The sequence below is a fragment of the Podospora pseudoanserina genome, chromosome 1 (assembly GCF_035222485.1).
Source record: "Podospora pseudoanserina strain CBS 124.78 chromosome 1, whole genome shotgun sequence".
Lineage (NCBI taxonomy): Eukaryota > Fungi > Ascomycota > Sordariomycetes > Sordariales > Podosporaceae > Podospora > Podospora pseudoanserina.
The window spans coordinates 797257-820073 of record NC_085920.1 but is presented as its reverse complement, the minus strand read 5'-3'; the positions used below and the strand labels follow the sequence as shown (position 1 = coordinate 820073).

The window sequence follows — 22817 nt, the reverse complement described above, 5'->3', positions numbered from 1 at the left end:
CTCTGCTAACCGCTTCCAGGCATCTCAAACCATATTATGGGCACATCGAGCAAGTTGAAATCGACTTCACGCCACGTAGTGATGATCCCGGACTTGTCAATGGCTCCTTGATTTCGCAGTGGACAGGAGAGCTCCTGACTGTCATGGACAACTTTGGCCGATCCATGCGTCTCGACAGCAACGTGACCACGCAGCGGCTGGCCGAGGTAGGGTTCGTTGACATCAAAGAGGAGGTCATCCGGATTCCTTTCAACCCATGGCCGACAGACACATATTCTCGGGACATTGGCCGTTGGTTTAACTTGGTTATGAAGCAGGGATTCCAACCTCTGTGTCTGGCGCCCTTTGCGAGAGGACTCAACAAGTCGTTTTCCGAGATTAACGACTTTGTGGAAGAGGTCAAGGCGGAGGTGAGTAAGAAGGAGAAGCGTGTGTTTTGCACAATGTGAGTTTCATTAATGACCCAGACGCGAGTCGACGGCAATATGTCTAACAGCTCCCTAGGCATATCTTCACGGCGAGAAGACCACAGTGAGTCTCGCTCGTTTGCTTGTTTCTACCACCCTCAAACCACTCGGGTACAACAAGAGCACCCCTGTGGGATAACCCACCCGCTTACCTCGGCCTTGCTGCACCTTCGGTCGTACCCACATTCAACCCGACGGGAGCGCCAGGGCCGGAGTAATGCGATAAATGAACCACGTTCTCCCCTCCCAGTTGACTATTCAATGACGTGTGGCATTCTAAAACATTACAGGGGGGACAACCCAGCTTCCTCTTCCCAGACCTCCAGGTCGCGAGCCCGCCAGCACTAAGGTACATGTTGGCCCACCCATCTTACACCCGCCAGCAACCAGCATTTTCACTCGGAAGCAGCTCTCTAAGTCGCCGATTCCGTATGCACGTCGACCCACGGGGTGTCACATTTACGCACCACCATCCATATTACGACACACTACCGTGTATATATATCTATACATGATCTGGCCTTTTGCGGCCAATTCTTTCAGCTCTTTTCCTCGCCGACTTGACGAGCAGCAGTGCTTTTGGGAACCTTGTGCGATTTCGAGGTGAAAATGGCCAGCACGTTTCGTTCTTCTCCAACCCTGCCCAGTCGCACGTTATGGGACTCTACTCGCTTATCTACTGAGCTTGACATTGATGGGAGTTGCCGAATGGGTGGCTCGAAGGCCCACCATTGGTTCAGATTTGTCGAGGTTCTTCGATCGGCCTCACAAGCGCTTTGTCTTTCCACTGTTCAGCGTTGCTTTCAGCCAAAGGCGTTTAGGGAGTTATAGGGGATAGGAAGGCATAATGGAGGGCTCGAAGATGGAACAACAGGGGGGGTGTGGTACGTGGCAGGTCGGCATGTGTGGAACATCCCATGTCTATTGGTTGGCTACAGAATGGATGTTTGCCATGTATCATCGAAGGTCTGTTCGCTTTTCGTCACCCTTGGGGCAGCAGCGCGATTGGGTGTCGCGTATATCCAGGTTACACAACAGACTTGAAGAAAAGCGATTTGTTACTGTAGCGACTATGGCAAGACTTACACCGAATTCGCCAAGCACTGGAGTCCAGGAGCCCTATCCTTTACGTGAAGCATGCCTGTCTATCATGGCCGACGCTCCTTGACAGCACCTATCTAGCCAACTTCCATAACCATGAGATGACCTGTTTTGCCCCAGCCACCCTCGATATTACTCTGCTAGTTGTTGACAATCTGACAGGCAGATACGAAGGGGACATTGGCGATCTCGACGACAGTGTTTGAGTATGCACGACCCCCTCCTCGACGACCAATCGTCATGGTTGGTGTTTGGAAATGGTGGGTCGGCTCACACGCTCTTTGGTTGTTGGTTGGGCTTGTTGAACCCGACAGACTGGTTCCAGCGTTCTATTACTGTGTATTGCTGACTTGCCAAGATCGGGTGAGAAGCTGAGGACGGTGAGGATGGTGGGGGGAAGAGTCAACCAGCCCGGGACAAGGTTGGATGGTATGCGAGTGTGGAATAGGACGGCAATTCATGATAGGACACGGCTTTTGTGATGCAGCGGACGGGGGAGGGGGGAGGAGTGGGTCGATGCCTGTGTACCACACACGCATCTTCGTCCCCACACACACAGCCTGAAGGGATGGGGGGGCGGGGTGGGATCTACTCGGGCCAGTTAGGCGGGTGGTGAGAGTGAGATGGTTATCTAGATAGATGGTGGTTAGGTACGAAAGTTATATATCGGGGTTGTCCAAATTCCTGATCTAACGGCCAAACATATAAACAACGCCCTGTCTGAACAAACCATTCCCCCCCTTTCTCACTCATTTTGTTTTCTCTTTTGTTTCCCCACGTCTCTCTCTCTCTTTTCGCGCCCAAATATAGCCTAGCTTTGTCTTTAGTTGCTCATCCGCATGCTACCCGATCTTTGCATCTTTGACAGTGCGGAGAGGAATACAGTTGACACCGTCTCCAATTTTTGAGACGAGATCAGATAATTTGGACAGCTCATCAGCCAGACCAAACTAGATCAGGCCGGGCAGCCGAGCCTAGTAAGCCCTGGGTTTTTCTTTTCTGGGATTATGTTACCATCCGTGCCAGACAAAGTGTAGTTGTGGAGGAGGAGCCTGGAGGGGGGCAATGTTATTGGGTGTTCCTAAAAGGGTTATAAGTTTCGAGGCGACTGGAGCTAGAGGGGTGGTTGAGATTTTGGAGTTTGGATAACACATTGCTGGGGGTGTCGCGTCGTTCTTGCGGGTTCAATAGTCGTCGAAGCGCGCTTGATTAGAAGGGTTTCCGGGAGAGAGGAATATCGCAAGGTCAGATAAGGGGGAAGGAGAGAGATCGGTACAACCAAAAGGGGCAAGGCGAGATCTGCGGAGCCAACTGCACTTGGCATATGTGGACGCTGCCGAGGTAGGTACGGATGCTAGATAGTTAATCGCGAGATGGTCTCATATATACTCAGAATCAAGATCTCCGTACGCCTCGCTACCTTGACGTTCATAAGTTCAACATGTGTATCCTAGTTACTTTCGATAAAAACAACCAGACCTCTAATTGCGTGGAGGATATGGGATTTAACAAGCCTTGTGATATTTTAACCAGAGCGGTCGGTGGTGCAAGATATCTCTATCATGCATGACTAGGCTCTCTCTCAAATAGGTGAGTGTCCCCCCAGACACAACGCACCGAGAGAACCATTAACCTCATGTTTTACAGGAAAGTATCTAGCCATAAATCAACCAACTCTCCAAGTTGTTGATAAAACCTCTGGGTCGCAGGGCGAGGAGGGCATCAAAGTTCGGCTCTATCATAACAAAACAAGACAGCCACAGTCGAGACCATCAGGAGGATGATGGCTTCAACAAGCGAACCACTGCTAGAATTCGCTGTTTCTGCGTCACGAGGAAGGAGCAACCTGTCCTGGATGGGACGAGCAATATCAACATCACCTGGTCACTCCTTCCCTAACCCTCCTCATCGCTCCTTCCCAATCGCTCCTTCCCTATCGCTCCTTCCCTATCGCTCCTTCCCTCCATGGGGATATAAGTTCCGACTTTGGGAGAGCAATCGCAGACCAGGACGTGCCTGGCGGGGGAGGCGAAGTGGCCCAGCGGTATGAGGAGACGTCCAGATTACCCTGACCCATGAGGAACCGGATAGAGATTAGGCAGCGCTGTGGATGGCCCAACCTGCGGGCTTGAGACCGGAGGCGGGCGCGAACTCTTTTGACCTTTTTTTTTATACCAAAAAGCCGAACTCTCGATATTGTTGAAAGCTTGAAATGAATTCGGGGTGCAATGATGCCTGCTAAAAAGTCGCCAAATGATTAAACCTTTCCATTATCATTGCCCAGAGCCCTGATGCCCCTTCCGACCATTCCGTCTCGTCGTCTGTATCGTCGTCGACTGTCCTTTTCATGATTCCTGCTTGACCTCTGCATCATCAACCTGCCCTATACCCTCACCACCATCCTCACCACCATCTGTTCCACTCCCCACCCCCTTCTCCTCCTCCCTCTCCCTCCTCCTCTTGACAACCCACTCCCCCAACTCCCCAAAAATCTCCTCCTTCTCCCTCGGCTTCAACGTAGCCGCCAACCCACTAGTACTACAAGCAACAAACACCCTCGCCCCATTCCACTCCCCCACCCCCTCCACCTTTCCCATATCCTCCCCCCGCTCCTGCCACCCGTACCTGAACTCCTCCTTCTTGATCCCCCTCCCATGCCTCACCCTCCACACGCTCTCCCAAATGCTCTTCCCAACAATACACACCACCTCCGGCTTAAACTCCCTGATTTTCTCTTCCAGGACCGCAACGCCAGCATCCATCTCCTTCTTTGAAAGCTCTGCCCCGTTCCGTGTCGGTCGGGGGACAATGTTGGTGAGCCCGAGGGAGAAGAGGGAGGGGAGGAGCCGGTCTTCTTGTGGCGCGCAGAGGCGGGGGGTGATGCCGGATGAGTGGAGGAGGCGCCAGAAGAGATTTGTCGGGTGGGCGTAGGCGTGGCCGGTGGAGGAGGTTAGCAGGCCGGGATTCAGGCCGACGAAGAGGAGGATGAGGTTGGGAGCGATGGCGTCTGGGAGGAGGGGGAGCGGGCCGGGTGGGGTGGGGAGGGGTTTGGGGCGTTTGCGTTTTGAAGGGGAGGATATTGATGATGGTGGTTCCGAGGGGGGGCGTTTGAGGGGGGATGGTATGGATGGGGAGGGTTGGAGGAGTGGTGTTGATGAGGAGGAGGCTGATGCGAGAAGCCGGGGGCTTTTACGGAGGGGTTGTTGGAGAGGCATGGATTTCTTTTGTTCAGGGGTGAAGATGAATTCCGAGAGTTTGAGACGGCCGGCGAAGGTCGGGGCGGGGAGGTTGTCGGTTGCTTCTTCTTGGGGTGATGATGTTTCGGACATTTTCTATGGTGAGTATGGAGTAAAAGGTGCGCTTCGGAGGCGGGATATCAGTCACTGAGTTTGAGGGAGGAAGGCACAATCGGTCTCTTGGCGTGAAATTTCGGAGATTGATTGAGTTGAGTGAGTTTGGATGAGATGATCAGAGTCTCCTGTAGATGGTTTGATGAGCATGGAGGTTAGGTAAAGGAGAGCTCTGAATGGCCACCACCCCGAGGCAGCAACGCCACCTGTTCAACCATGGCCTTGTCTACTCATCTGCCAGATGATCTACATGCCCTCACAACACACTGCAGACACAAACATGACATGCCGTTCTCTTCTCAGTTTTCGCTGCCGTGGCACTTGTCACAGAGTCGTCTGAAGCCATTCTCGTGTTCAACATCGTGTTGAGTGTTTGACTGCGGATCCGGACCAAAAAAGAAGCCGGGGGAAGCTGTCGCCCAGCAAGGACGAGAACGGGAAGCATGCCGCGAAATAATCAGCCAATCACATATCGCCCTGCCACCACAAGCCCCTGAATTTGGGGCGGTGTATCGATTGTTCGCGGCGGGGTGCTGTGGCGTCACACTGTCTCGGAGCTGACAGCGGGGCAGGAGCTACCCAACAGCTGAGGAAGAGCGCGGCGGGGTCCTGTCGTTGCTGGCGGGTTGCCAGGAGGTCGAAGCCCCTTTCGGACTTGTTTTCTTGCTTCGCCCTCTTGGAATAAAAAGCACCCCCTTCCCTCAGAGGCTTCTTTCTTACTTTGGACACTTTTAAACTACTGCAGCCGCTTACCAACTCTATTCTTACTTCTCCACCGTTAACTAAGCTCAACTGCACAGACCTTTGACCACAGCAATGTCGGCCCAAGAACCAACACCGGAGCAGGTCTCGCAGCTCAAGGCAAAGTACGAGCTCGCTGCCCAGGATCAGGTCTTTACCTTTTGGGATTCGCTCTCGAGCACCGAAAAGGCCTCGCTTTTCCAGCAATTGTCCCTTTTCGACCCTACCTACATCAACACCATCTTCGCCAAGACCCTTGCACCCCTAGCAAAGGATGAGAAGCCAGCGTCTCTGGAGCCCCTCCCCGAGGCTGCCCGGGCCAGCATTCTCGACTCAGACCCGGCCGATATCGAAAGATGGTACCGATCCGGTCTCGATCTGATCGCCGCAAACAAGGTGGCCGTGGTTCTCATGGCTGGTGGGCAAGGCACACGGTTGGGCAGCTCTGCGCCCAAGGGCTGCTTCGACATTGGCCTGCCCTCCCACAAGTCTCTGTTCCAGATCCAAGCCGAGCGTATTCGCAAGATTGAGGAGCTTGCCCAGAAGAAGTCTGGCAGCGAGGTCACGGTCCCGTGGTACGTCATGACCTCCGGGCCAACCCGGGGTCCTACCGAGCAGTTCTTCAAGGAAAAGGGGTACTTTGGCCTCAGCCCTGAAAACGTCTTCATTTTCGAGCAGGGAGTTCTCCCCTGCATCTCCAACGATGGAAAGATTCTGTTGGAAAGTAAGAGCAAGGTTGCTGTTGCCCCTGATGGGAACGGCGGTATCTACAATGCATTGGTGGAATCCAAGGTGCTGGACGACATGAAGAAGCGCGGCATTGAGCACATTCACGCTTACTGCGTGGATAACTGCCTTGTCAAGGTGGCCGACCCTGTCTTCATTGGCTTTTCGGCGAGTAAGAACGTCGACATTGCCACCAAGGTCGTGCGCAAGCGCAATGCCACTGAAAGCGTCGGGTTGATTGTACAGAAGAATGGCAAGCCGGACGTGGTTGAGTACAGCGAGATTGATCCCCAAATCGCCGCCGAGGAGGACCCAGAGCAACCCGGTGTGCTCAAGTTCCGTGCCGCCAACATTGTCAACCACTACTACTCGTTCCGCTTCCTCGAGAGCATTCCCGAGTGGGCCAAGAGCCTGCCACACCACGTTGCCCGCAAGAAGATTCCCTATGCGGACATCGAGTCAGGCGAGCAAGTCAAGCCCACCAAGCCAAACGGTATCAAGCTGGAGCAGTTTGTCTTTGATGTGTTCCCCATGCTCGAGCTTAGCAAGTTTGCTTGCTTGGAGGTGCGCCGCGAGGACGAGTTCAGCCCGCTCAAGAATGCCGCGGGCACCGGTGAGGATGACCCGGATACTAGCAGGGCTGATATTACTGCCCAAGGCAGAAGGTGGCTTGAGGCTGCTGGTGCCAAGGTTGCGGGTGGTGTTGAGGTTAGCCCATTGTTGAGTTATGTAAGTTGTTGCCACCAAAGTCCTACAAGAAAAGCATTGACTGACTACAGCACAGGGTGGTGAGGGTCTTGAAAAGTACAGCGGCCAGGAGGTCAAGGATATGCTGCAATAGAGCGGCTCTTGGATTTCTGGAGGTCGACTGAGCGTGGGTATTAATGGCTGACCGGGCGTTGGAAGACTGGAAAGGGAGGGATTATTATTTGGAAAAGTTAGGACTATGTGAAACCGATCATAAAGCAAGCGTGTTCTTGTTTAATAGCCCATCTAGGATAATGGACATCTGTGGCGCCATTTTGCGCATGGGCAACAAAGTTGGGATGATGGTGTCGGCCGTTGCTCATCGATGATCCCGGTGGGAGCATGAACACAAGTTCATGGAGCCCATTCTGGACCAAGCATGGCTTAACACAGCCCAGCTTGAGAATGGATTTCTTGGTCCATAGTGGCGGGTAAAAAGATTCATCCGGACATGGTGTTGTTACCGCAAGGCTGGGTTTGGATGTCCTATACCACGAGGTCCAGAAATCTTGTAAGCCCCCACGCCCAAGACCCTAGGTCTCGCCGCCGCCGGGGATGTGCCGAAAGACGCGGATGCCCCTGGCGGGATGCTGTCGGAGTAACTGGATTGGGCTGTGGTGGCCCATTTTTCAGCAGGTCTCGTGGGCGGTTTGTAGTGCTTTTTTGACTGGTGAGCCAACGGTGATCATCTCGACCGAGAATGTGTGCGGATGGGAGATTCATGGCAGGGCGTTGGGAGTTTTTCTGCCCTTGCTGATCATTGGGGCTTGGGGTTTCTTAAATACTAGAATATATTTCTCTCAGAGCTGCCTATAGCTCTGCTGTTCAACCAACGTTGCACTGGTTTTGTCCTTGATATCGAAACGAAACCCAACCGCGGGGCAGTTCTGTTCAAACAGCTTGGATCTTCACCAGCGTCATCTGAATACTACAGGGACGGTTCATCTGATATCGACAAATCACCTGGATTTTACAGCAATTTGTCCTTTACTTATTGACTACTGCTACACGATTTTTTTCAACCTACATTTTGTTGCTGTTGTATTTCCTGATCGAAATCTCACCCCTCCGCCAAGAAAGATCTACAATCACCAAATCTGTGCCTCGCTCACCTATCTTCCTCAACTTCAACCTCACCTCTTACCCTCACTCCGATAACACCCATCCCCCCCCACCTTTCCCCCCTCCAAACCGCCAAAATGCTCGCCTGGTATGTCCTCCTTCCACCCACCCTCCCAAAAAAAAAAAAAACTAACCCAACTCAAAAGGTACCAAGCCCGCCTCGCCTCCCGCCCCCTCCTAACCCAATCCCTCACCACCTCCCTTCTCTTCGGCATAGGCGACATCACCGCCCAGCAACTCATCGAGCACCGCGGACTCGCAAACCACGACCTCCTCCGCACAGCCCGAATGGCCTCCTACGGCGGTCTAGTCTTCGGCCCAGCAGCAACAACCTGGTTCCGCCTCCTCCAGTCCCACGTCAGGTTCCCCTCCTCCCCAAACCGCACCATCCTCGCCCGCGTGGCCGCCGACCAGGGCCTCTTCGCCCCGACCTTCATCGGCATCTTCCTCTCTTCCATGGCCGTCCTCGAAGGGGGGTCCGTGACCGAAAAGCTCTCGTCTTCGTACTGGCCCGCCCTGTCGGCAAACTACCTCATCTGGCCGTTCGTCCAGCTTGTCAACTTCAAGTTTGTCCCGCTCCAGCACAGGGTCCTGTTTGTCAATGTCATCAGCATAGGGTGGAACTGCTATCTCAGTTTTCTCAACAGCTCCGCGGGGACGGAGGCGGTGCCGCCGCAGGAGGAGGCGGTCAAGATGGCGTAGAGGGATTGTTTGGGGAGACAAAGGAAAAAGCAGGCAGGGCGTTAGGGATACATCACAAAGCAGAATATTTAGTTACATCATGATTTACAGCAAATGGTTTGTCCAAAGTGTATTGTCAATTGTCTTTACATTAAAAAACTTGTCATCTTTGCCGATACTACCTCGAAACGCGCTTCCATTCATGACTGTCCGAGGCTTCACTCCAGCTCAGAATTACTGCTTCGCTTTCTGGCTAAAAATGTGCTGCTCTCAAACCGGAATGCTATCACATCAGAAGCACAACGGACTACATAATCTTCTTAATAAAATAATGGTACGGGTTGGTTTCGTTCCGGCTACCCCAATTACGGCCCACTGAGCAAATGCTCAATAGCACCCTGAACACTGCCGCCACTCCTGCGCAAGGCTGCCACGTTTCTGTCAAAGTCAAAAAATCCCATGTCGTTCAGCTGCCGCAGTTGCTCAGCATATCTCTCCTCAGGTGGTCTGTTATCAACAGATGCTGGTGGCGCGCCAAATGCACCCAGCCCGCCCAATCCGCCCAATCCGCCCAACCCTCCCAGCCCTTGGAGGGCTTGTCTCATCTGAGCGAGCTCTTCGGCAGACATGCCGAATGGGTTGGCAGCACCCGCACCAGCACCCCCCGCTCCCGCTCCCGCTGCCGGAGCGCCGAACAGAGCAGCAAAGGGGTTGACCGGCGGCGCCTGAGCACCCTGCGCTTGGCCGTCTGGAGAGGCCCCCGCCGCGGCCTCAGCAGCTGGTGACGCCGGGTTCGCCTGACCAGCACTCTGAGTCGAGGGCGTTGCCCCCGCAGGAGGTGCACCCCAGGGACTCATACCGCCAAACAGGGCAGCAAAAGGATCGTTTCCAGAAGCACCAACGGCGCCAGGGAGATTGTTAAAGAGGCCAGGAAAAGCACCAAACGGATTCTGAGCGGCATTCGCACCCTCACTACCTGCCGCACCAGCCGGTGTTGTGTCGGTGACACCGGGCGCTGGGAAAGCCGCAGGCCCTTGACCTCCGGCTAGTCTCCGCATCCTGGCCGCCATTCGGATTGCTTCGGGGTTTGTCATCATCTGTCGGAAGGCCGGCGACTGGAGCAACTCGCGCGCATTGGGCACATTGGCCAACATTGGGTTCGACTGGATCATGTGGTCAACAAAGGCTGGGTTGTTGAGGGCTTCGTTCATGCTCTGTGCGATGGCTGGGTTGGATAGCATGTCGGCCATTTGGTCTTCGCTGGGAGGCGCACCCATCTATTACACGCTGTTAACCACGCCCGGCAAAAGATTTAGAGGGAAACTTACACCGCCGTCAGCCCCAAAGAGATCCCGATTCGGCAGAGGGGCATGGCCAGCAAATCTGGCGCCTGTGAGTCCGGCGAGAATGTTGCTGGCTGGAGTTCCGGCAGCCATATTCTGGGGAACGGCTGGTGGTGTTGGTGTCGACGTCGACGCAGAGGACGAGGCAGCGGCATTGCTTTGTGCCGACTTGACTAAATGGATCGTGTTAAGATTCTTGATTTTGTAGACGCTCAGAGCATCCGCATCCTTGAGGATACGCCCGGAGTAGATAAGGCGCTGATTGGCGGCTGGGATGTTCTCGAAGTCGGGGCCGGCTAGCTTTGTCTTGAGGTCTAACACGGTGGCCGACTCGGACATGGTGATGGTGTGCATTTTGTCGTTGGACGCCTTGACCTTGAAGGTGATCTGGGCGTCGCTGCCCGCCTCGGTGTTGTCGGCCATGGGCGAAGGTGAGGATGTGTGTCACTAAGTGATGGGATCTGGTCGTTCGTTCGGGTAAAGGGCGCCTGTCGCGATGACGCCTGATAACGGATCGTAGCTCGGAGCGGGGTTGGATCCGGAGCGGAGGTGAGTCTTTCGAGTGCGATCCGAAATTAAATTGTATGGATGGTGTTGATCAGAGTCGTAAATGACACTCGCTGTCGTTGTTGAGGAAAGGGACAAAAGTACGGAGTAGAGCTGGCAAGAGCTAGGAGGTGTTGAGGCGCCAAGGTTGATCATGAGGGATAGAGGTGCTTGCCTCCCCGGCCGCGACTTGCGACAGCCCACCCACCAGTGGCGTCTCCGCCAGCGCTATCGGGATATTGCCAGGCTGCTGAGCGCACCTACCTCGGCGCGCCTATCAGCACGCGGGACGGAGGTGGTGATAACCCCACCACCATGTGGCTCAGCAAGCGGGAGCTTCTTTGACGTTCTGTCCAACCGCTTACATGGCTTTGGGCATCACGTGAATTCTCTTTTATATATGCTTCTCAACTGCATTATCCTATCCTTCGACAGTGATATCCAGACCAGACAGGTTATTAATCTCAGCTGGTATCAATTAATCCTTTGAAACAGATCGAACTAGCGGGATATGTGGGGTTCATATTGAAGCGGGGTTTTACAGACTGTAGGTTTCCTACTTTCAAAGCTCCACGTTACTTGTTTCAACCCAACACACTACACTTCATACAGACATTCTGATTCTGAAATATCCAGACCATGTGAAGCACTGGAGTGAAAAGAACTAGGCGGATCAGCCAAGTGGCAGCTTGACCTTTCATCCTCCATCGGACCGAGAAGTTCAACTTAAGCCACCCAAACACGCCGCCTTGTTCTGAAACGCTCAGCCTTACCATTCATTTTGACTTGAATTTGAGAACCTGAGATGGCATGGCTTGCTTGACACAAACTAGGCACCCCTTATCGGCCCTTGAGGTGGTACTTCCTCGTACACAACACTCGGTCGGGTCCTACTATCGGTGCTGATGCACCTGTCGGTGGAGCTCTCGGTGTAACACTCGGCCGCCATACGAGCACAGGGCTGGGCGGTTTGTGCACTTTCCTCCCCGGTTGGGAATGTCACGGCGCCGGCGAGGGCACGGCCCGGTCGGTACAGACCGTGGGGTGTATTTTCACGTGGTTGAACCCAAAGCGCCATACAAGAGTTGTGAATCAGGACTGGGATTAGCTGAAACACGATAGGTGATGATAGATATATATGGACTGTGTTGTGCACCTGGACTGACGCTGAGGGCAAATGTTCGACTCGGCATAGTTGAGTGGCTAAGTACTCTTCGGTACGACAGATATGGCCCTTCGGAACGGTCCAGAGCTCAAAATGTGTTTCCACCCGGATTCTAGCTGGTTTTGATGAGCGTGATCTTGGAAGCATGTGCTTACCCGAGCATCCAAGTGCTGTGGCATCGTCAAAAGGCACTCTGCATTCCCCTGCTATGGTTATGTTTTGGTTGATGTGGCTCTGACTCTCTCTATTTCTCCGAATCCAAGCCTCACTCTGAGTTGTCTTGAATAGGCATCTTGATTTTCGGGATGGCAAGCGAGAAAACATCAACCCCTGAACACGTGGAGCACTGAGGGTGCAGGTGACCGGCACTTTACCCTTCACCGGCGTGCATCACAGCTGAGGAAGGGTGTGGGAGAGCCCGATCGTTTATGCAAGGAGCGTGCCCTGTCTTTCTGCGTGAAACTCTACTTGGGAGCGGCCGGCTGCAGAAGACGACATGTACCTCGAGATATCAGAAGCCTCACCGGCCATCTGGGCATGTGGATGCCCAGCAGCCACAAAAAGAAGCCGACAACTTTTTCGTGCTGACATCACCGCTCGTGGGAGGGCGCCAAGGGCCATCGATGCCCTATTCCAATCTTTTGGCTGAACTGGTCACACTCTCTGCTGCAGGTCAGCCATCGGAACAACTTCCACGACGTGGTTGAAGTCATCCAGGGCCCAAGCGCGGGGCAGGTGAAATATTCCCCACCCTATCACTCAGCATCTGACCCCTGCGCCTGGGTATGACTTGCAGCAGTCCTAGCAGGGCTGGGTTCGACCTGTTACACACTGCAGTTGGTACATATACAGTTGGGCTGGACGAAGAGCTGGCACATACAGGAGAGGTCTGTTGGTGCGAACACCTGATTGGGCTGACCCACAGTCAATACAGCCCTCAATTGAGCAAAAGTTGAAATTTTCACCGTCAGGTCTGTGAGGTGAAGAGGCTGTGTTGGGGTTTAGGTTACGGGTGCTGGAGAGAGCGGGGGTTGGAAGCTACTCCGTAAAAAACCTCCGTTAGGCAAAAGATATGGAAGTCTTCTGGAAGCCCGCCAAATTGATTGCGTAGGTGATGACTAACAGGGATTTAGGCTTTCGACCAACTTCACTTTTGGCACACCTCGAAGGAAGGATCTCACCCACAGCCACAGCAAACCAATCCTTTTTCTCCTGTCTTGACTCCTCCAGGGACATCTTTTTCTATTATTTATTAAAAGATACAGGATAACCCCCGCGCCTTGCTTTGGCCCAATATCAGACTTGCATAGGCACACACACGCGTTTGGTCGAAGATGCCCGAGCAAGACAGACAGGACGACATGTCACTCCGGAGACGTCTGAATTGAAACAATTGACGACTCGGTGACTGGCCAGAGACCTCATTCTTCCTCTCCTCACTCGTCGATGGTGCATGGTGGGCCATGGTCAGAGCCAAGACAGCTACTTATCGTTATGTGTCTAGGGTTTAGGTTTTGCACCATGCGTACCTAGTTGCAACCAAGATGTCGATACTACCATGTGCGGCACATGTAAGAGACGAGCGAACCATTGTATTCTGCTAGCGATTCCACGAGCCCTAATCCCCCGGCATCCCGGTCCGCCGTTGAGGTGAGCCTCGGGAGACGACAGAACAACGGCGAAAATCCTAGGCGAGATGGAGTCGAACGGTGCCAAGGGCTCAACTCACCAAGACCCCATTCTCGACCATCTTCTCACCGACATGTCTCTTTCTCTCTTTCTCCCTCTCACGTGTCCTCTTGACCTCAAGCAAGAATTGCCATTTATAGCACCCAGTTCGCGCTTTTTACACCAGCCGTGCTTTTGCTCGGCTGGTCGTGTGCGCTCACCGCCGACTAACTGAGATGATTGGATGGCCAGCGTTGGAGCTACAGGAAGCCGTGAAAACGGCAGCCAGCGTGATTATCCGTACGGAAATCGGCAGCCAGAGCCCATGGTGGATTCGGAGCGAGTACTCCTTGGTGAATCTCCAACTGCCGCTAAGAGGGCTCCTCGTTGCTACCATCCGGCAAGAAACACCAAGGTCAAGCTCAAGTGGCATGAACCCGCGCCAACCGTGGACGGAGCAGGAAAATCATCATGTTACATCTCAGTCTCTTTTTTTCTCCTTCACATCCCGCGCTGGATCGTCTCAGCTGGTACTCGTCACCAGAGATTCAACACCCGCCTTTTATATCCCTGCTGCATTACTGCCACAAGCTGTGGTCTTGTTCCGACAGATAGCCCATTGTATCCTTGATCGCCCGGTCATCGACCAGCCTCCCCCCAGCAAATTATGTCATGCAGCTTCCCTTTTCTCAACTCAATCTTCGATAGCCCTGTATGGCTCCACCGAGCTTGGGTAGGCAGGCAGGCGACTCACCTCGAGCTGCTTTCCCACTCGTCCCATCAGCCATGTAGCTAGGTATAAGAATACACTCCGGGAAAGTCGTCGTCCACCCCCTTGATGCCCGACCGCAGCTCCCGACACCTCAGAGGTCAAAATGAGCTGGCAGAAGTCTCTGTCTCAGAAACGCGGATATTTCCTTATTCACCTGGTTCTTAAAGAGTAGACATCTCTGTGGTTGATTTCCCTCTTTGCTGCCCACGCACCAAGCACTACTACTACACTTTCAGACTTACAAACTCGATCAGCAACAGAACATCATGTCTTCCTCCCGAAAGTCTCGCATAACAAATGCCTCCAATGTCATGTACACCAATGCCGTGTATTGGCCGAACAATAGGCTTTACAAAGGAGACACCCCCGGCGCCCTGAACTACGGATGCATCAACAGAGTCTACTACGCTTTCGCCAACGTGACAGCTGACGGAGGAGTTTTTGTAAGTTCATCCTCCTCGAGTGTACAAAGACAGACAGGCTGACACGGGGTTTACCAGCTCAGTGACGAGTGGGCAGATGCTCGAGCACCTTGCGATGGTGTTCAGGGTGCTCTGGGATCGTTGATGCATCTGAAGCAAAGATATCCTCACTTACAAGTGATTTTGTCTATTGGCGGAGGAGCTTCAGCTGAGACATTTCCCATTGTGGCGTCAAGCACTATACTCCGTGACAACTTTGCCCGCTCGGCCCGAGGGCTGGTGGAAGCATCAGGCCTTGACGGCATTGACAGTACGTGACCCCCAACCTTTCCTGCACACAAACTTACAGCTTCACCGCTGCTCGCCTCTAGCGGTCAATGATGACCTCATTTTATCCCGCGTTCTTGTAGCTAACCAACCTAGTTGTCTGGGAATATCCTTGCAATCCGCAGCAAGGCAATGACTTCCTCGCCCTCATGGCAGCAATTCGACTCCATCTACCCGAGGACCATTATCTGCTCACCGCTGCCCTGCCTGCAGCCCGAGCTGTTCTTCAGAACATCGACCATGGGCGAGTGTCCGAGTACCTTGATGCAATCAACCTCGTTGCCTACGATTTCTTCGGTACATGGACTCCCAAAGGTGGCCACCATGCCCAGCTGTATTCGATGAGCAAGGATGAAGAATCGGGGGCGTCCGGTGTCCAGTTTCTGATGGCTTCGGGAGTTCCTGCGAACAAGATCCTTCTGGGCATTCCATGCTTTGGGCGAAGCTTTCTCAACGTCACAGGCCCGGGGCACAAGAATAGGGGTGCTGGGGGTGAAGATGGATCCTTTGACTACAGTCAGCTTCCCAGGAAAGGCACCAAAGAGCAGGTGGACAAGCGTGCCGTGGCAGCACAATGTGTTGGTGGTGATGGCGGGTTCGTTACCTACGACAATCCGGACACGGTGAAGATCAAAGCTACATTTTGCAAGCAGAAAGGTCTCGGAGTAAGCCTATAGCCAACACTCTCTCCCCTAGTGAAACATAACTGACCGACTTTACGCAGGGACTCTTCTACTGGAGCGCACCCTCGGACTCCAAAGACAGCAAGAGGAGCTTGATCACAGCCGGGTTTAGGACGCTTCACAGTTCTTGAGGTTCCGCGGAGGTCGGTGAAGACACCACCAGTGGCAGCTGCAATCAATGCAGAGAACCACTACGACATCGCTTCTTACCGCCCGCGACTACGGCATTGGACAGAGCCGCGGGCGTTTGATAGGCCGGGTTTCATTGGTTATCTTGGGCGAAGGCGTACGACATGACTCCTGCCATGGCATCTTTTTTGGGACCTGTGCAGGAGGGCTGCATGGTTGCTGACGGTTCTGATGTTTGTTTTCTTTTGTTTTTCTTTTCAGGGGGCTTGGACTTGGCGTTTACATCCCGGGATGATTGATGTCTTGCATATTCTGGCTTGCGCGAATTTTGTGTTTGGACAGGTAACCACAGGGCGTCTTTGGAACCTTGACAAAATGGAGGGTCAGGAGAGAACGGCATTGGGTCGGGCTGTACGATGTAGATAGTTTCTTTTTTTTGGGGTTGTCTAGATGGTCGGTTCGGTCACGATAGAGGAAAAGGGGGCTTCTGACGCTGGCGTCTTCACAGACAATCGGATAGACAGGCGGGGGGGAAAATTCACATGGGCTTTTTGGCAACCTCGTATTTCTCGGGATTTCTCCGTGGTTCGTCTCTTCGGCTACACTGTTGAAGCGTAGGGCTGTTATCGCTGATATTGACTACCTATAGGCCATCAACGCCACATATGCAACCTCTAAACGGGCAGTCTCCCGACTGGCAGATATTATGCTGGGCGACAGAGTCCGCACAGCTGGTATGGGATCGGAAACCGGAAAGACGGTTTCTTCCAATCGCTTCTCAGCCACCAACCATGATCTCACCAACAACGGGTTGCGCCCTATGGGTCTTTGTGTGTGTCAGGTACCTACCACCTTCTCAGCTGTGCCTGCTTTTACGGACACATGCATTTCAACCCGATGACCGCGACCTGGCTCACGGGATCGGGTTTTCCTTTTCAGCGTTGCATGATTCCCCCCCACGAAATCTAACAGCCGAGTCGGGTTCTCCGCGCCAACCTTTTTTCTTGATGATGTCTGTCTCGCCTTGTTCTTTTCTCCTGCAGACCACACACACACACACGTCTCTGTCTGTATGTTTCACAATGCAACAAGAAGTTAACCAAACCCGAGTCCGCGGGCCATATTTACCGTTTCCTCTTTTCCATTTTGGCCCTATCAATCAATCAACATCAGCCGACGCAGCAGACCGGTAACTCTACCAATTGGCAGAGCAGGTACGTGGCAAACGTTGGAGACCTTGTATGTTTTGAAGAAGCAATCGCACCCTCCTCGTATAAGGTCTCTGACGATAACAATCGCCAACCATCAAATCGATTCGACAAGGTTATGGTTTGGATAACCAGGGTTGTGGTGAGAGTTGAAGCTGGGTTGGGCATCATGTTGTGCAATTTTCTTTACTTTGACATTGTCATCCAGTCCCGTGAGGGAAAGCTGACTTGAGACTTTTAGGTCGTCATTCTACACTCGGATAGGCAGGTAGCTGTCATCCACTGGCTGCCCGGCTTACCTGCGTCATCTCGTATCACGCTTGCTACACAAACACGTACCTCACTTTGGAACCACCCGGGTTAGCTATAGTTCAGGTCAGGAACTCGAAGTGATGGAGATCTTGCCACGATACCTGTCTGTGGTTTGTGAAGGCGGGCGTAACTCCAGGGCCAGCAACATCTGAAATCGAACGCTCGAGACCTTTTTGTTCAACAAAAGCTCACATCTGATGATTTATCGGGGAAGTCTACCCGGAATAATCAACAGCACAGCCGCTTCGTATCCTGATGATGATGACGACGAAGACGACCCAAAGGTGCACTTTCTGGGCGATCTGTTCCTGACTTTCTTTCGGCAACTGCTTTTACGGGGGATGCCAACTGCCGAAGGTTGGACAGGCCAAAACGTGCGTCATGGAGGAAGCCGGTCATTCCTGAGAGAGAGGAGTAGGTGTGCCACTCGATTCTGACTGCGTAAGTCTCCTTGGCTAGACGACTATTGTGTCTGTCTTACCTGTCTTGTTGATGGGGCGGGAGTAACGATGTTACTCCTCGGGAGGCTTGGCATCATGGAGTTTGGACTGAAAAGGGGGGAGAGTTACCCCTGGGAAGGGGTGTGGACCCTAACCCTGGTTGGCCTCAGAGTGAGTGCTTGAGGTAGGGAGGTGGGTTGACTCAGGTCTGTCATCATTTAGGAGAATAATGTATCATAATAGTTGGGAATATTGTTGGTGTCGTCTAAAAGGGTTTATTACATTTAAGTCAGATGGCTAGGTAGATAGCCCCGAGGTTGATGCTGCAATGACGAGCTATAAACAGCCAATCACTCGGTGACCTGAAGACTTCAAGTTGTTGTAAGGGTTCTAGTCATAAATCACATTCAATCTGTGCTGGGCATGACAAGCTGATTGACAACCTGTCACTGTTATGACGTGACAGAGACTCATTTCTAACCTGACCTCTGGCTTGATCCAGAGGAAGATATCAAGATAAATGTGAGAAGCCTGTTGTTGTAGCAGAGTGTAAAACTTGTCAAAATAGATCGTCATCATTGTTTTTTTGACTGCCATTCTCAATACTACTACTCGGCATATACATTTGACACCCTAGGCTCTTCTTCTGAACACTGTTCCTCAAAGATCGCAGAGCTCAGTAATAAAAAGGTTTCGCAGTTTACCCACAGCCCCAGATCATCCCACTAGGTTTTCGAGATCTTGGTGTCATGGTCAGCCAGAGAGGCAATCGAGGATGTACGAATCCACCTTAGCTCGGGCCTCCTCTCTGCTCTACATATCGATGAAACCATCTCAGCCTTTTGACAACAGCCTGCCCAGGCGTTCCTATCTTTCTTACAGAATCTCGATTATGCCTTGATCAGTGTATCTATACGGACCGCTACCTAGGCATGCCGTCTTCATCATCAATAATGGAATTCTATTGTTATTCCCATGTATGAGTAAACCCTCTTTCTTCTTTCAACCTCACATCCTCCCTCATCATACACATCACCACATCACATCTCCAACATCTACCTCTCTCTCACTACCAATCCCTCTCCAAACAGCAACGGTGGCCTGGCCCTGTCTCGCCTCCCACATGCAAAAAATCGACTGCTGGCAGCCATTCGGCGACGCGACGAAGGATGTCCCTCGGGCCCCGCCGTTTGTGAAGAAAGGCGTCCATCACTGTGAGTACCCTCTCCCTGCTGTGAACAGGAAGATTGGAGAGTGTGATAAATATCAAGGAATTAAGCAATGGTTGAGATATCTTGAAAGATTGCTAAGAAGTTTGGAAAGCGAGTCAAAAGGGGTGTTGGTCATCTTTCGGTGTTCCACAAGTATATCTCGACATCCTTCGAAGCCTCATCATTATCTTTTAGGATTGTCCAAAAGCTAACATGTATCCAACCCTTCAGGCCACTGTGATCTCCCTCTTGAGCGTCGCATCGCCGGTCCAACATCCAAGCGGCCCGAGAGCCCGTACTGGGGATGTGCCAAGTGGCAACCCGAGGGCCAGCACGGAGCATGCGACCCTTGGATCTGGGAGGGAGACATGGATAATGCTCATCGGAAGTGGGAGAGAGAGAACGGATCTGAGCCGTGCGTTACAAAGCGGTGACTGGCCGAGACAGCCGAAGGGAGGTGCTTCAAGGGTGGTGGGTTGGGGAAGGTTGCTGGAAACGGGAGAAAGAGACGGAGTCAGATGGGGAATGGGAAGGGGTTGCGCGATATGTTGGGTAGTATTGACGTGAAGGCCGAGGAGGTTGAGGACGACGATGATTTCATTGATTGGGATTAGGACTCGCACTGGGGAAGCACGTGGTGACAGCAGGTGGAGGGGGATGGAGAGGAGGACGAGGGGGAGGAGGTAATCAGTCAAACACAGGGTGGAAGAGCCGAGGACGACGACGATGATGATGGGTTGAGCATACTTTCGACTATCCATGGACTCCGACCTCGGGGAAGAAATCGACAGTAAAAGCTCACCATTTCATCGACTTGACTACCAGTGATCAAGAAGATGAGCAATCTGACCACAGGAGGCTCAGAGCTCTTCAGATGGAGGTAAAGGCTCTGAAGAAAAAAAAACGAGGTTCTGAAGTTGGAGAACAAGGCCCTTGCCGAAGACCTGGAAGGTGAAAAGGAGGTTTTGAGCTCAAGAACAGAGAGACTACCATTCTAAAGGAGAAGGTGGAGGTAAGGGAAGATCTGATCAGACAGTTGAAGGGGGAGGGTGCTGTCGTTAAGAAGCCGGAGGAGTAAGTGCCCGTTGTTGGTGACATGGGGACGGTGAAGCTGGGAAGCATGGTAAAAGCGGTGCGTGGATTTATGGCAAGGCATTCATGGTGGTCAATCCGAGTGTATCTCTGAATGCATACATGCAACGCACCGAGGCCACGAAGCCCGGAGTTTTGGTGCGCTGCCTGTTTGTATTTTAGCCGACAACACCTCCAGCTAAGTTGAATGAGATCATATCATGATCAAGCAGCTTATCTGCTCTCAATCTACAACGTTGATTTTGTACACTGTTTCCAATGCTGTGTCGATCGTATGCAAGTGTGCCTTGAGAAAGCCTGAGCTGAAGAAATATTGATGCAGCTGCACCACCTTTCTGTCCGACCCAATCACGAAGATGGCTAAGCTCCGATGACAGGCTACAAAAGCGGGCTGTCACATCACCAGGCCGTTTTCTCTTCAGTGCTCCCTTCGAATCTACAATCATGACCCCACCTTTTAGCGCCAAGTTGCTCAATTTCATCCGTGAACAGAGCAACTATCTGGTCCTATCTTGACAAGCTTCGCTCCCACTTGTTTCTTCTCCTGACTTCTCACCGACAAACTCTCCTCGATTGCCCAAACTGTCAGGATGTACTCACCGCCATCCTCCCAGTCAAAGAAAGAATGTCCTGGTGCGCACCGGCGCAATCATCGAGAGTGGCGCCCATTTTCTGCGCTCGGAAAAGAAGGACTGCTAATGATTGATGGCGTGTTTTATTGTAAGCTGTCCTCCACACCTGGCGATAAGGAAGTGAGTCCATCTAACCGGCACCAGGCAACTGCAAGGACCGCAGCAAGTTGAGCGTGAAGCAAGTCACGGGCAATAAGAACAATAACCAAGGCAGATGGTACTACGGCTGCCCAAACTGGGATCCGATCTCGCGAGGTGGTTGTGGCCTTTACTCCTTTGAGGATGAGTTGGAGACAAAGCACAGGGCGTACGAGAGGGAGTTCAAGTATGAGCCTTGCGAGACAAGCTGGTGGATTGACCCTACAAGGCTACCTTTGGAGGGAGAGGCCTCGTCAAACCATCTACATGGTATTCGGCAGGGACAGTGGGATAATTACGACGGCTTGAGATCGAGGAGTCAGCAAGGCCGAGAAAACGGGGAGGAGGACGATGAGGACGATGAGGAAGACGAGATGCACACTGCCCTTGAGAACAGCCCTGCGCCAGCATTTATCTTCCAAGCACCCCACCAATGGAGTGGTTCCCGCTCGAAGTACCAGCAGATGTATCTGATACCGGTGCCAAATGACGGCGTGTCAGTCAGCTCTGGGACAAGTACAGTGCTGAAAGGCTTGGAAAGCTTTGAGCTTTCCTCTCAACGGTCTTTTCGGGACACTGCAAGCAGTGTCTGCTCTACCCCGAGCCGCAAAAGGAAGCTCGGCCTTGGCCTTGGGAACATGCCGACGCCGACAAGCGGATCAGCGAGGACGCCCAGAAATAGTCTTCTTATTACCAGAGAATCGAGGACGGGAAGTTCCTCCAAGCGCCAAAGAAGGGTAGAGAGCGATGAGCTTCCGCCTACTCCAACCACCAGCCGAACAGTCAACGAAACAGTCAACGGGCTGTATACGCCTCGGGTACCATATATCGAGGAGGAAGATGAAGACATGTACGAGGAGGGCCAGGCGGCTGCTCCGGTTAATAGGCGTCTCTTCACCTCACCCAGCCAGCAGTCCTCGTTGGACCCGGCGTCAATCAAGCAGGTGGTGGAGGCTGTCATCATGACATTGGATGAAAGAGACCGGATAAGAAGTAGCCAAGCAAGCGCCGTTGAGGATGTCTGAAGGGGAGGTGCTGTTGTTCTGGAGAGGTCAGTAAAGGTAAGGTAATGGTTTCGATATGTTTAAATAGGTTCATAGCTGATAAGATCAGTATGTGTTCAAGAGGAGATTTCGTGCATTGCAGGTGCATATAAAACTGCTCCCATACATGCATGCTCTTTCGATAAACAACAGCGGCATATTGGACTGGTATCGTGCCAGAGTGACGATGTTTGCCGCCGCCGATGCGAAGGTTAATTGAGCACCGGGAAAAGTCAATTACGGGAGCAATTCATGACGAGGAGTGCTCAATTTAGCTGACAATTGATGAGCGCATGCAGTGAGTAGGGGAGAAAGAGCACAGACCTAGGTTCCATTGCCATTTAAATCGACAAAAAGTCGCGTGTCGCGTTCACCCCTTCCTGATTTAATGAATTAAAATAAAATGGCAGGGAAGGTGGTGGGATGCGGGACTTGCAGAAACCTTGAATTTTGAAATGGGCTTGGCGCTGGGTTGCTCGAGGAAAGCACTTCCGAGACGCTGGAATTGTTGACTTTGTTTCCTATTCGGGACCGTCAATCGCGTTTTCGGCGCCTGTGATTGGCTGCAGTTAGACGCGGGCAGAGCAGATGGGCGGAGCCCCGGCACACGACGTGGGTCCGTTTTTTAGATGATTGTGCTTTCTGCACCAGAAGGTACCCAGGATCGCGGTCGGCACGCTCTGCAACATATCCACCCCCTCTTTCAAAAGGGCCTTCCTTCCTGCCACGGATTTCCCTGTCTTGCGCGTCG

General features: G+C 52.7%; 10 protein-coding genes across 10 annotated transcripts; 7 read left to right on the top strand and 3 right to left on the bottom strand.

The window, feature by feature from the left end:
- Positions 1 to 143: 143 nt before the first annotated feature.
- QC764_0002910 (uncharacterized protein) lies at positions 144 to 4661 on the top strand (the record flags this gene model as incomplete). Its single annotated transcript, XM_062939731.1, has 4 exons — positions 144 to 410; positions 505 to 3154; positions 3216 to 3451; positions 3476 to 4661. The coding sequence occupies 2 exons, from the start codon at positions 144 to 146 to the stop codon at positions 604 to 606; spliced, it is 369 nt and encodes a 122-aa protein (XP_062804310.1). The 3' UTR covers positions 607 to 3154; positions 3216 to 3451; positions 3476 to 4661.
- thp1 (uracil DNA N-glycosylase Thp1) lies at positions 3914 to 4897 on the bottom strand (the record flags this gene model as incomplete). Its single annotated transcript, XM_062941458.1, has 1 exon — positions 3914 to 4897. One exon carries the CDS (start codon positions 4895 to 4897, stop codon positions 3914 to 3916), a length of 984 nt encoding a protein of 327 aa, XP_062804309.1.
- UAP1 (UDP-N-acetylglucosamine pyrophosphorylase) lies at positions 4664 to 7226 on the top strand (the record flags this gene model as incomplete). The annotated part of the gene is made up of 2 exons (XM_062941457.1): positions 4664 to 7114; positions 7170 to 7226. The coding sequence occupies exons 1-2, from the start codon at positions 5735 to 5737 to the stop codon at positions 7224 to 7226; spliced, it is 1437 nt and encodes a 478-aa protein (XP_062804308.1). The 5' UTR covers positions 4664 to 5734.
- Positions 7227 to 8331: 1105 nt separating this feature from the next.
- SYM1 (Protein required for ethanol metabolism) lies at positions 8332 to 8956 on the top strand (the record flags this gene model as incomplete). Its single annotated transcript, XM_062941456.1, has 2 exons — positions 8332 to 8342; positions 8401 to 8956. 2 exons carry the CDS (start codon positions 8332 to 8334, stop codon positions 8954 to 8956), a joined length of 567 nt encoding a protein of 188 aa, XP_062804307.1.
- A 67-nt stretch (positions 8957 to 9023) lies between these two features.
- On the bottom strand, positions 9024 to 11242 carry QC764_102260 (uncharacterized protein). The gene is made up of 2 exons (XM_062941455.1): positions 10264 to 11242; positions 9024 to 10212 (listed from the first exon to the last, which is right to left on the bottom strand). The coding sequence occupies exons 1-2, from the start codon at positions 10699 to 10701 to the stop codon at positions 9301 to 9303; spliced, it is 1350 nt and encodes a 449-aa protein (XP_062804306.1). The 5' UTR covers positions 10702 to 11242; the 3' UTR covers positions 9024 to 9300.
- A 3453-nt stretch (positions 11243 to 14695) lies between these two features.
- Positions 14696 to 15992, top strand: QC764_102250 (uncharacterized protein; the record flags this gene model as incomplete). The annotated part of the gene is made up of 4 exons (XM_062941454.1): positions 14696 to 14872; positions 14930 to 15161; positions 15275 to 15843; positions 15903 to 15992. 4 exons carry the CDS (start codon positions 14696 to 14698, stop codon positions 15990 to 15992), a joined length of 1068 nt encoding a protein of 355 aa, XP_062804305.1.
- A 448-nt stretch (positions 15993 to 16440) lies between these two features.
- Positions 16441 to 18314, top strand: QC764_102248 (uncharacterized protein; the record flags this gene model as incomplete). Its single annotated transcript, XM_062941453.1, has 2 exons — positions 16441 to 16575; positions 16640 to 18314. 2 exons carry the CDS (start codon positions 16441 to 16443, stop codon positions 16889 to 16891), a joined length of 387 nt encoding a protein of 128 aa, XP_062804304.1. The 3' UTR covers positions 16892 to 18314.
- A 191-nt stretch (positions 18315 to 18505) lies between these two features.
- QC764_0002830 (uncharacterized protein) lies at positions 18506 to 20436 on the bottom strand. The gene is made up of 2 exons (XM_062939728.1): positions 19909 to 20436; positions 18506 to 19783 (listed from the first exon to the last, which is right to left on the bottom strand). The coding sequence occupies exons 1-2, from the start codon at positions 19964 to 19966 to the stop codon at positions 19389 to 19391; spliced, it is 453 nt and encodes a 150-aa protein (XP_062804302.1). The 5' UTR covers positions 19967 to 20436; the 3' UTR covers positions 18506 to 19388.
- Positions 18822 to 19595, top strand: QC764_0002840 (uncharacterized protein; the record flags this gene model as incomplete). Its single annotated transcript, XM_062939729.1, has 2 exons — positions 18822 to 19164; positions 19393 to 19595. The coding sequence occupies exons 1-2, from the start codon at positions 18930 to 18932 to the stop codon at positions 19593 to 19595; spliced, it is 438 nt and encodes a 145-aa protein (XP_062804303.1). The 5' UTR covers positions 18822 to 18929.
- A 407-nt stretch (positions 20437 to 20843) lies between the features above and the next one.
- On the top strand, positions 20844 to 22048 carry QC764_102240 (uncharacterized protein; the record flags this gene model as incomplete). Its single annotated transcript, XM_062941452.1, has 2 exons — positions 20844 to 20973; positions 21030 to 22048. The coding sequence occupies 2 exons, from the start codon at positions 20844 to 20846 to the stop codon at positions 22046 to 22048; spliced, it is 1149 nt and encodes a 382-aa protein (XP_062804301.1).
- Between the last annotated feature and the right edge of the window lie 769 nt (positions 22049 to 22817).